Consider the following 13,169-nt stretch of genomic DNA (forward strand, 5'->3'; position numbering starts at 1 on the left):
TCATTTTATTTGAAACGAAGTGTTTCATTCTACAGTATTGCCTAGTTCCAACTGTTCGCTGAATTTCAAGTGCACGTTATCACCTTCTGCCATATATGGCATTATGCCATAATAAAGAACCAAAATGAGATCGCAAGAGTACTGGTACTCCAAGAAAATTTACATCCCAAAAACCACACTGAAAAGCTTAATATCAGATGGGACCTACTTCATTGTGAATCTGGAAAAAGCCAATTTGCACTTCAAGCCGAATTATGCAGTTTAGAATGGTTTACGAAATTTCGATGCTCTATGAGTATCCTCTGATGCCCTGTTTCTTTTATGGTGTAATGTAAGCTCTGTTAGTGCTTTATACACGAACATGCGGGCTTCCTACACCACTACAGTTGCACACGCACAATAATGCCTGTTTTCTGTCTCTCTTAGGCAACTGGTAAATCGAACCTATTTCTAACAGTCTCCAGATAGTATTGCGAACGGTGGTTAGAAAAGCGTTACTTTCAAAGTAAATTTCTTTTTACGCAAGACGAATGATGTTACGTGTGAGAAAGTGGGATGGATATCTAAATCACAGAGCGTTCGAAACTGAACTGTTGGAGGACCAGCCACTTACAAGAATTTCGAGCCGAAACATTTATATCAGAATTTTAAATATACTGGGACATTTGTGTGATGTATCTTAAAGTATAACACACGCAAAAAAAAAAAAATCAATATTACGTGGGAAAGCTTAGCTTCTGTTGTAGCGTGTTAATCTTAGAGACCAAAATTATATGTGAAAGCTTAGCTTTTCTTGTAGATATACGGTACTGTGTACATTAATGTAAACCGTTAACTTTTCCTCTTGCGTGTTTGCGCTATGTAACCAGTGATCTTGCTATTGGCTTACTAGAACACTTGTCCTATGCTCTGAATAGCTGCTGTGATCGGCTGGCGAGATCTCGTGGCTTGAGATATGACTTGCTTACAAAGGGACATCGCAACCTCGGTTTCAACGCTGCGGAAACTAACGCGCTGTGTTTGGTGCAATTCGAATTTATACTTTCGTAATACGAAAATATGCAGCGTATATGTTGCTGTTGCTGCAAATCAAAGGAGGTCTTTCCAAAACATCTCTCCTTTTTTCTTTAGTCTCTCCAAAGCTTCTCTGCCCCGCCTTTTCTTTTTTTTTCCCGGGAAGTTCTACGCGATTGTATAAAACATTAACCATTCAAAGGATTGATAAGTTTTACAGTTCCGAGGGAAAATCTACGGAAAACCTACTGTCACTTAGCACAGAAAAAGTCTATTTTCGCCTGGGGAAAAGCATATTTTTTAAACGGGATATCCGGGAATTTTTTTTCCTTGTCCCCGTACACACCCTGTTTACCCACCTTGAATTAAGGACCTTAGTCAATCAAACTCACTCACTCCCCCACCCCCCACCCCCTACCCCCTCCAACTCCCACCACCACTTCTTATCATTCTTAGGAATTTTAACAGACACCACGACTTACAAGGATGTACCATGTGGCATGAGCCTTCTGATTGACCAGCTTTCTTAGAAAATCTTCATCTTTGTTTCTTCAATTATAGTACCCCTGCCCACTTTAGTGTAGCTCATGATACCTTTTCAGCTATTGGCCTTATGATCTTTTTCTCCTATCTTGCAGCTTCACCACAACAGTTGCTATATGATGATGTTTGTGACCGTGATCACTTTCCTGTGATACTCTCTCTTCCTCATCAACACCCGGTGGACCAGTTGCCACGATGGGCTCTCCAAAGGCCCAGACGGCAATTATATACCTCAACCATCACCTCTGTCCCCTCTCCATTACTTTATATGGACAAGATTTTCAAAGACGTCTCCAATGTGATCTGCCACACCACTGGAACTGGTATCCCCTTTACTTTAAGAAATACAATAACCTGTCACATTATGTATTTTTATTTATACCAGTACGCATTTCTACCTTTCACCCATATTTAAATATTCAGGTAGAAAATTGCTTTAAAAAAATGATCAATTGCAGTTAGATGACAATATTATTAAAAGGATAATTGCTACTCACCATACAGCGCAAATACTGAATCACTGATAGGCACAACAAAAAGACTGTCGAACAAGAAAGCTTTAGGCCAAAAAGGCCTTTAAACTGCTTTCATGGCAGAGGCGATTGGCTGGGGTTGCGGTCTTCCACCACATGCAGGGCCCTGAGAGCCCTCAGCCCACCTAGTCGTCCCTCTTTCAACCAGTTTTTAGTTACTTTTAAATGCAATTAACCCTTTTTTCTGTTGTACCCCATTTCATGTTTTTAGGACCACTCCTTCATATAACCCTCTCATGAAGGCAAGACCATAAGGATTCTGTCCCTCAACACTAGCTAATGAAAAAAGAATGGTGGTACAGGTTTTTATTCTTCCACTTCTTCCGGGGTTTTATTCTTCCTCTGAAAGTGAGTTACATTCCTATCTTTAACACTTTGACTACAACAAATCAGGGCTGGGGCGGTTGTGTTAGGGATGCTTCTTGCTGCATTTTAAACCCCTGGGACCACTAGACCTTTCCCACCCACGTAAAGACCTGATTCTCTGTTGTCAACAGGCACAAAGTAGTGGGACCTTTCATGTGCAATGATTGTATCTTGTATAAGAAATCCTGTCTGCAGGTCAACTAGCAGGAGACACAGGCCGCATGTTGGGTAAAACCCAACAGTTTGAACGAATAGCTGAGGATAGTCATAGTCACCATGACTGAACTAACTGAATAAAGAAAATATGAAAGAAGGGCAGTTCTAAATAAAAACTAAACAAAACCAGTGACAGAGAAACCAGTCACATTGATTTAAAGACAAAAATTAGGTGAGTGAATGAGTGAAAGTGTTCCTTTGTTACAAGATTTAGTTCACGAGTTATTAAATGCTAAAATGAAATTTTTGTATATAAAATGATCCATAAAAAGTAATAACTCGATCACAAATGCCTTAAATAATTCAGACAAACATATCAAGAGCTCAGATGGAAACCCAGTTCTAAGCAAAGAGGGGAAAGCAGAAAGGTGGAAGGAGTATATAGAGGGTCTATACAAGGGCGATGTACTTCAGGAGAATATAATGGAAATGGAAGAGGATGTAGATGAAGATGAAATGGGAGATGTGATACTGCGTGAAGAGTTTGACAGAGCACTGAAAGACCTGAGTCGAAACAAGGCCCCCGGGAATAGACAACATTCCATCAGAACTACTGACGGCCTTGGGAGAGCCATTCCTGACAAAACTCTACCATCTGGTGAGCAAGATGTATGAGACAGGCGAAATACCCTCAGACTTCAAGAAGAATATAATAATTCCAATCCCAAAGAAAGCAGGTGTTGACAGATGTGAAAATTACCGAACTATCAGCTTAATAAGTCACGGCTGCAAAATACTAACGCGAATTCTTTACGGACGAATGGAAAAACTGGTAGAAGCCGACCTCAGGGAAGATCAGTTTGGACTCCACAGAAATATTGGAACACGTGAGGCAATACTGACCCTATGACGTATCTTAGAAGAAAGATAAGGGAAAGGCAAACCTATGTTTCTAGCATTTGTAGACTTAGAGAAAGCTTTTGACAATGTTGACTGGAATACTCTCTTTCAAATTCTGAAGGTGGCAGGGGTAAAATATAGGGAGCGAAAGGCTATTTACAATTTGTATAGAAACCAAATGGCAGTTATAAGAGTTGAGGGCCATGAAAGGGAAGCAGTAGTTGGGAAGGGAGTGAGACGGTTGTAGCCTCTCCCCGATGCTATTCAATCTGTATATTGAGCAAGCAGTAAAGGAAACAAAAGAAAAGTTTGGAGTAGGCATTAGAATCCATGGAGAAGAAATAAAAACTTTGAGGTTCACCGATGACATTGTAATTCTGTCAGAGACAGCAAAGGACTTGGAAGAGCAGTTGAACGGAATGGACAGTGTCTTGAAAGGAGGGTACAAGATGAACATCAACAAAAGCAAAACGAGGATAATGGAATGTAGTCGAATTAAGTCGGGTGATGCTGAGGGAATTAGATTAGTAAATGAGACAGTGAGTGAAGGAGTTTTGCTATTTGGGGAGTAAAATAACTGATGATGGTCGAAGTAGAGAGGATATAAATAGACTGGCAATGGGAAGGAAAGTGTTTCTGAAGAAGAGAAATTTGTTAACATCGAGTATAGATTTAAGTGTCAGGAAGTCGTTTCTGAAAGTATTTGTATGGAGTGTAGCCAGGAAATGAAGTGAAACATGGACGATAAATAGTTTAGACAAGAAGAGAATAGAAGCTTTCGAAATGTGGTGCTACAGAAAAATGCTGAAGATTAGATGGGTAGATCACGTAACTAATGAGGAGGTATTGAATAGAATTGGGGAGAAGAGGAGTTTGTGGCACAACTTGACTAGAAGAAGGGATTGGTTGGTAGGACATGTTCTGAGGCATCAAGGGATCACCAATTTAGTACTGGAGGGCAGCGTGGAGGGTAAAAATCTTAGAGGGAGACCAAGAGATGAATACACTAAGCAGATTCAGAAGGATGTAGGCTGCAGTAGGTACTGGGAGATGAAGAAGCTTGCACAGGATAGAGTAGCATGGAGAGCTGCATCAAACCAGTCTCAGGACTGAAGACCACAACAACAACAACAACATAGTATAAATGATTAAGGCTCAGCAAGCACTATTGAACTATTCTAATAGATTTTCTTTGAATATTATGTAGTTCAAATTGCAGGCTGGAATATATGTTCTGTACATGAAGTAGTGATTTTTCTAGTAAATAAAATGTGAAATAGTGAAGGTAGTGCCAGCATTAGTAACTAGAGATGTGTGACTGTAATTGGACTTCTTTTTTAATTTTTAATATGGATGTAATGATGCAAAATAGCATCCGTATGGGCAAAAACTCTATTTGTGAGAAAACCATTACAGCTACAGGCAGAATGCAAGAGCTATTGAAATTTGCATCCTAAGTCATATGTAATATGTATCTGTAACATTATAGTTTTTATATGTTTTTGGAAGTCTGATGCTACTCACATCAGTGCGAAGGTATAGGTAACGGCAGCCATTGTTGTGTGGCGACTTGGATTTCAGCAGGAGTTTGAGTGGAGTTAGCTTATGTATAGGACGTGTGTGGCTGTAAGTGTCCTTGTATGTTTAACTGAAATATTTTCTAAGTCATCAGTTGAGGACAAAAGTTTCGCATGTGACAATCATAAAGAACTCTGAAATATTTTAAGCATGTGTGGACTTAGAAAAAGTTGCATCGCATGAACTGGTTGGTTGGGACTTGTAAAAGTTTCATGAGTATCGATCGTGAAGAGTTTGAAACATTTTTCAGATGAGGTCTCTAAATTTCGGTTTAGGTGACTTAGTTTAAACTTCTATGAACTGTTCTGCATTTATCTTTGATGGTGATATGCAGTTCAAAAATCATTAGTGTGCAGTAATGGAACTTCAGCATAGAAGTGTGCTGATGAACTTTATTCTGTAGGTATTTTCTAAAGTTTAAGTGAACATGTGATGTTGGTCAACTTATGTTGTAGTTCTGACTGATATTGTTTTAATAATAAGCGGTTGTTTAATAACTTCAGTCTGGAAAAGTAAGAAGTTAATGTTATTTCACAGCGAATTCCTGACTGCCTTGTGACTGATTTCATTTGGGTTCATCCAATAGATGCATTGTTTAGTCCCTCTACTGTAACATAGCCAATGTTTTAAAATCCAACCATGCATCAGGAGACCCTATGAAGATTTTTGATAGAACATCAAACTATGGCATTTCTTTCATCCTTTTTAGTATTTAGAGAATGGTCATCAAATTTAGTGAGAAGGTGATTTATAAAAGACAATCATAATCCATGAGCTAAAATTTGACATCTCGTAACATCAGTGCCTTAGGTGGTGAAATTAATAATAGGAACACAGAAAATTATCTTGAGCACATATTTAAAAAATAATATCCACTGGGTTTTTAAGTTACTGTGTACGTTAACGAATATTGCAGATATTAAAGAACAGGAAGTGGAGCAGTATTATGATTGCCTTTTTAATTAGACAGCAAAAGGTTTAAAGCAACAGCAAAAACCAATGGAAGCATATTAAAAGGTTTTTTTATTGCCCACTCCTTTCAGCTAATGTCTTGACAGTGCTGCTGGAAAATGACAGATTGAATCCAAACTTTAAAATTTTAATTTAAAATGACTTCAGTTGTCATGTTTTCAGAAAATAGAATTCTCATATAAAACCAGGAAACAGTTTTAAAATGAAGACTGTAAAGTGTGTGTAAGATTGGACAAAGTCATGATCTTACTAACTGTTACCAAAATTGAAAGTAATTTCTCTCCATTACATTGTCATCAGCACATGAGGAGGAGGTGGGGGAGGAGAGTAGTATGAGTACGAGTAGTTGGGGAAAAACAGTTTCCACTTACAGAATTAGAAACAGTTGTGCGTGTAACTCGAACTTCTTTATACGTTAATTGCTTGTATTTTCTTCTTGTTCCAACAGGTTGCTGTATCATCGGACAACTGTTGCTGCATGTATTGTGCTTCTAGTTTTCTTCTTCATGTTTTTCAATACAGCTGGTCCCCATCAGCAGGTATCTATAATTTCTGTTATTATAAACTATTGACAGTTTCCTTAATTTTATGAAGCATTTTATAAAGCATTTGGAGACAGAAAAGTAAAACAAGAATCAGCTGAAGCAATTTAACTAAACCTGCACCTATAATAAGATAGCCACATCTCCACCATCATTTGGTTTGATTTCATTTATTTATTCATTCAGGGATCATCTCACAGTGATATAAGTTTTGTCATAATACAATGAAAATAACTAGCTCAAAAATATCTAAAAACAAAGATGATGTGACTTACCAAACGAAAGCGCTGGCACGTCGATAGACACAAACAAACACAAACATACACACAAAATTCAAGCTTTCGCAACAAACTGTTGCCTCATCAGGAAAGAGGGAAGGAGAGGGAAAGACGAAAGGATGTGGGTTTTAAGGGAGAGGGTAAGGAGTCATTCCAATCCCGGTAGCGGAAAGACTTACCTTAGGGGGGGAAAAGGACGGGTATACACTCGCGCGCACACACACACATATCCATCCACACATATACACACACAAGCAGACATCTCACAAGCAGACATATTTAAAGACAAAGAGTTTGGGCAGAGATGTCAGTCGAGGCGGAAGTGAAGAGGCAAAGATGATGTTGAATGACAGGTGAGGCATGAGTGGCGGCAACTTGAAATTAGCGGAGATTGAGGCCTGGTGGGTAGCGGGAAGAGAGGATATATTGAAGAGCAAGTTCCCATCTCCGGAGTTCGGATATGTTGGTGTTGGTGGGAAGTATCCAGATAACCCGGACGGTGTAACACTGTGCCAAGATGTGCTGGCCGTGCACCAAGGCATGTTTAGCCACAGGGTGAACCTCATTACCAACAAACACTGTCTGCCTGTGTCCATTCATGCGAATGGACAGTTTGTTGCTGGTCATTCCCACATAGAATGCATCACAGTGTAGGCAGGTCAGTTGGTAAATCACGTGGGTGCTTTCACATGTGGCTCTGCCTTTGATCGTGTACACCTTCCGGGTTACAGGACTGGAGTAGGTGGTGGTGGGAGGGTGCATGGGACAGGTTTTACACCGGGGGCGGTTACAAGGATAGGAGCCAGAGGGTAGGGAAGGTGGTTTGGGGATTTCATAGGGATGAACTAACAGGTTACGAAGGTTAGGTGGACGGCAGAAAGACACTCTTGGTGGAGTGGGGAGGATTTCATGAAGGATGGATCTCATTTCAGGGCAGGATTTGAGGAAGTCGTATCCCTGCTGGAGAGCCACATTCAGAGTCTGGTCCAGTCCCAGAAAGTATCCTGTCACAAGTGGGGCACTTTTGTGGTTCTTCTGTGGGGGACTCTGGGTTTGAGGGGATGAGGAAGTGGCTCTGGTTATTTGCTTCTGTACCAGGTCGGGAGGGTAGTTGCGAGATGCGAAAGCTGTTGTCAGGTTGTTGGTGTAATGGTTCAGGGATTCCGGACTGGAGCAGATTCGTTTGCCACGAAGACCTAGGCTGTAGGGAAGGGACCGTTTGATGTGGAATGGGTGGCAGCTGTCATAATGGAGGTACTGTTGCTTGTCGGTGGGTTTGATGTGGATGGACGTGTGAAGCTGGCCATTGGACAGGTGGAGGTCAACGTCAAGGAAAGTGGCATGGGATTTGGAGTAGGACCAGGTGAATCTGATGGAACCAAAGGAGTTGAGGTTGGAGAGGAAATTCTGGAGTTCTTCTTCACTGTGAGTCCAGATCATGAAGATGTCATCAATAAATCTGTACCAAACTTTGGGTTGGCAGGCCTGGGTAACCAAGAAGGCTTCCTCTAAGCGACCCATGAATAGTTTGGCGTACGAGGGGACCATCCTGGTACCCATGGCTGTTCCCTTTAATTGTTGGTATGTCTGGCCTTCAAAAGTGAAGAAGTTGTGGGTCATTAACTAGCTCAAAATCTACATACACACAAAATGCGTTTTCATGAGGATAGGACAGGTGCACATACACACTATACTCTCTTCGTTACAAGTACTGATCCAAGGCATGCCAGTATACATGATTTTTTGGTAATTCCAGTATGTATTATCAGCTGAAATTTGGCATGTAGATTTCGAGTAACATTAAGAGTGCCAAAAAATTATGGTTGTATTAAATGTCAGACTGTTCCCTTGCCAGATATCTCATTCTTATGTCTTACCATGTGAGTGGAGGCATTATCATCTGCCAATCTCCTACTGAGATATTCATGCACCACTGAATAAACGTGGTCACTTCCAATGGTATCATAGACCTTTCTTGTCATCATTTGCATTGTTAATTTTATTTAACCCCTTTGAACATCATATTATTACTGCCCAAATTATTGCAGAATCTCTACCAAGTGGCACAGGTGGATGAAGATGTGACTAGATTTTCCAATACATAAAGACATCCTGTAGTCAGAAACAGTTGTATTTCAGCTAGTTAGTTACGTGTTCCATCGATCAATAACGCAGAAAACCTTTATGATGTGGAACGTGTCAAATGCACAAGAAATGCACACAGGAATCAAGTTCTTTTTCTTTTTTGTTTACATTATAGTGTTATACATAAATATTTCTATTATCTATCCCATTCCCTTAAATGGCACAAAATGCATATATTATATATCCATATTTATTTACTCATATTCAAGAATTCATCTGTGGTATAGAATGAGTTGTCAAGGAGGTATTTCAATTTGTTTTTGAAACTATCACTGCTGTCTGGCAGACATTTTATTTCATCTGGTAATTTATCAAAAAATTTTACAGCAGCATATTTTACCCCTTTCTGTGCCAAAGATAGGTTAAGTAAAGGATAGTGTAGGTCTTCCTTTTTTTCTGGTATTGTAATCGTGAATGTCCCTGTTGATTTTAAACTGGTCCATGCTGTTGAGAAAAAAGTTCATTACTGAGTAAATGTACTGTGAAGCAGTTGTAAGAATTCCTAACCATTTAAACAGATGCCTGCAAGATGTGCGACTAAGTACCCCACACATTATTCTAACTACTTTCTTTTGAGCAGTGAATACCTTTTGCCTAAGTGTTGAGTTGCCCCAGAATATTATTCCGTATGACACCAGAGAGTGGAAGTATGCAAAGTATGTTAGCTTACTAATTTCTACATCCTCAAAATTTGCAATTGTTCAGATTGCAAAAGTTGCTGAACCTACTCGCTTCAGGAGATACAAAATATGAATTTTCCAATTAAGATTCTCATCTATATGTACACCCAAAAACTTAGTATGCTCTACTCTGGCTACTGATTTCTTTTGATGTGTTATGTTTATTGAAGGAATTATACTTTTTGCAGCAGAAAATTGGATGTAATATGTTTTTTCAAAGTTCAGAGCAAGCCCATTTGCAGAAAAACAATTAATAACTATTCCAAAGACCTTATTTATATAATTTTCTATTGAACTTTCTTTTACTGGATTAATAATTATGCTTGTATCATCAGCAAACAGTGTCATTCAGCATCTTGTTTCACATAAGAAGAAAGGTCATTCACATACATCAAGAACAGGAGGGGACCTATGATCGAACCTTGTGGAACACCTAATGTAATTTCACTCCAGTTAGATGAAGTGGCAAACTCCTTTGAATCACTTGAAGCATATCGGCAATCATTTTTGTAACACTGTCCTTCTGCATCTTCAACAATAAGTCAAGCACCACTTGCCCCCCCTCTCTCTCACTCCCCCCTTCCCTCTCACTCCCCCCCTTCCCTCTCACTCCCCCCCTTCCCTCTCACTCCCCCCCTTTCCCTCTCACTCCCCCCCTTTCCCTCTCACTCCCCCCCTTTCCCTCTAACTCCCCCCTTTCCCTCTAACTCCCCCCTTTCCCTCTAACTCCCCCCTTTCCCTCTAACTCCCCCCTTTCCCTCTAACTCCCCCCTTTCCCTCTAACTCCCCCCTTTCCCTCTAACTCCCCCCTTTCCCTCTAACTCCCCCCTTTCCCTCTAACTCCCCCCTTTCCCTCTAACTCCCCCCTTTCCCTCTAACTCCCCCCTTTCCCTCTAACTCCCCCCTTTCCCTCTAACTCCCCCCTTTCCCTCTAACTCCCCCCTTTCCCTCTAACTCCCCCCTTTCCCTCTAACTCCCCCCTTTCCCTCTAACTCCCCCCTTTCCCTCTAACTCCCCCCTTTCCCTCTAACTCCCCCCTTTCCCTCTAACTCCCCCCTTTCCCTCTAACTCCCCCCTTTCCCTCTAACTCCCCCCTTTCCCTCTAACTCCCCCCTTTCCCTCTAACTCCCCCCTTTCCCTCTAACTCCCCCCTTTCCCTCTAACTCCCCCCTTTCCCTCTAACTCCCCCCTTTCCCTCTAACTCCCCCCTTTCCCTCTAACTCCCCCCTTTCCCTCTAACTCCCCCCTTTCCCTCTAACTCCCCCCTTTCCCTCTAACTCCCCCCTTTCCCTCTAACTCCCCCCTTTCCCTCTAACTCCCCCCTTTCCCTCTAACTCCCCCCTTTCCCTCTAACTCCCCCCTTTCCCTCTAACTCCCCCCTTTCCCTCTAACTCCCCCCTTTCCCTCTAACTCCCCCCTTTCCCTCTAACTCCCCCCTTTCCCTCTAACTCCCCCCTTTCCCTCTTAACTCCCCCCTTTCCCTCTTAACTCCCCCCTTTCCCTCTTAACTCCCCCCTTTCCCTCTTAACTCCCCCCTTTCCCTCTTAACTCCCCCCTTTCCCTCTTAACTCCCCCCTTTCCCTCTTAACTCCCCCCTTTCCCTCTTAACTCCCCCCTTTCCCTCTTAACTCCCCCCTTTCCCTCTTAACTCCCCCCTTTCCCTCTTAACTCCCCCCTTTCCCTCTAACTCCCCCCTTTCCCTCTAACTCCCCCCTTTCCCTCTAACTCCCCCCTTTCCCTCTAACTCCCCCCTTTCCCTCTAACTCCCCCCTTTCCCTCTAACTCCCCCCTTTCCCTCTAACTCCCCCCTTTCCCTCTAACTCCCCCCCCTTTCCCCCTAACTCCCCCCCCTTTCCCCCTAACTCCCCCCCCTTTCCCCCTAACTCCCCCCCCTTTCCCCCTAACTCCCCCCCCTTTCCCCCTAACTCCCCCCCCCTTTCCCCCTAACTCCCCCCCCCTTTCCCCCTAACTCCCCCCCCTTTCCCCCTAACTCCCCCCCCCCTTTCCCCCTAACTCCCCCCCCCTTTCCCCCTAACTCCCCCCCCCTTTCCCCCTAACTCCCCCCCCTTTCCCCCTAACTCCCCCCCCCTTTCCCCCTAACTCCCCCCCCCTTTCCCCCTAACTCCCCCCCCCTTTCCCCCTAACTCCCCCCCCCCTTTCCCCCTAACTCCCCCCCCCTTTCCCCCTAACTCCCCCCCCCTTTCCCCCTAACTCCCCCCCCCCTTTCCCCCTAACCCCCCCCTTTCCCCCTAACTCCCCCCCCTTTCCCCCTAACCCCCCCCTTTCCCCCTAACTCCTCCCCCCCTTTCCCCCTAACTCCCCCCCCCCCTTTCCCCCTAACTCCCCCCCCCCTTTCCCCCTAACTCCCCCCCCTTTCCCCCTAACTCCCCCCCTTTCCCCCTAACTCCCCCCCTTTCCCCCTAACTCCCCCCCCTTTCCCCCTAACTCCCCCCCCCTTTCCCCCTAACTCCCCCCCTTTCCCCCTAACTCCCCCCCCTTTCCCCCTAACTCCCCCCCCTTTCCCCCTAACTCCCCCCCTTTCCCCCTAACTCCCCCCCCCCTTTCCCTCTCACTCCCCCCCTTCGCTCTCACTCCCCCCCCCTTCGCTCTCACTCCCCCCACCCCTTCGCTCTCACTCCCCCCACCCCTTCGCTCTCACTCCCCCCACCCCTTCGCTCTCACTCCCCCCCTTTCCTCAACTCCCCCCCCCTTTCCTCGGAGAAAGGCGAAGGTAATGAGAAGTAATAGAAATGAGAACAGTGAGAAACTTAACATCAGGATTGATGGTCACGAAGTCAATGAAGTTAAGGAATTCTGCTACCTAGGCAGTAAAATAACCAATGACGGACGGAGCAAAGAGGACATCAAAAGCAGACTCGCTATGGCAAAAAAGGTATTTCTGGCCAAGAGAAGTCTACTAATATCAAATACCAACCTTAATTTGAAGAAGAAATTTCTGAAGATGTACGTCTAGAGTACAGCATTGTATGGTAGTGAAACATGGACTGTGGGAAAACCGGAACAGAAGAGAATCAAAGCATTTGAGATATGGTGCTATAGACGAATGTTGAAAATTAGGTGGACTGATAAGGTAAGGAATGAGTAGGTTCTACGCAGTATCAGAGAGGAAAGGAATATGTGGAAAACACTGATAAGGAGAAGGGACAGGAGGATGGGACATCTGCTAAGACATGAGGGAATGACTTCCATGGTACTAGAGGGAGCTGTAGAGGGCAAAAACTGTAGAGGAAGACAGAGATTGGAATACGTCAAGCAAATAATTGAGGATGTAGGTTGCAAGTGCTACTCTGAGATGAAGAGGTTAGCACAGGAAAGGAATTCATGGCGGGCCGCATCAAACCAGTCAGTCGACTGATGACCAAAAAAAAAAAAGCGGAAAAGTGCATTTAAATACGCAACGAAAATTCCTGGCTACACTATAGGTTTGTCTATTAGCACAAC

General features: G+C 43.3%; 1 protein-coding gene across 3 annotated transcripts in view; it reads left to right on the forward strand.

The window, feature by feature from the left end:
• The window catches only part of LOC126203182 (vacuole membrane protein 1), a 95,055-nt gene that overhangs the window by 50,018 nt on the left and 31,868 nt on the right, over positions 1-13,169 (forward strand). For all 3 annotated transcript variants that reach the window (XM_049937424.1, XM_049937422.1, XM_049937423.1), the window contains one exon: positions 6,511-6,601. In XM_049937424.1, coding sequence (XP_049793381.1) covers positions 6,511-6,601 — 91 coding nt within the window. The remainder of the gene's footprint in view (positions 1-6,510; positions 6,602-13,169) is intronic.

Source organism: Schistocerca nitens, chromosome 9 (assembly GCF_023898315.1).
Source record: "Schistocerca nitens isolate TAMUIC-IGC-003100 chromosome 9, iqSchNite1.1, whole genome shotgun sequence".
Taxonomy (NCBI): Eukaryota; Metazoa; Arthropoda; class Insecta; order Orthoptera; family Acrididae; genus Schistocerca; species Schistocerca nitens.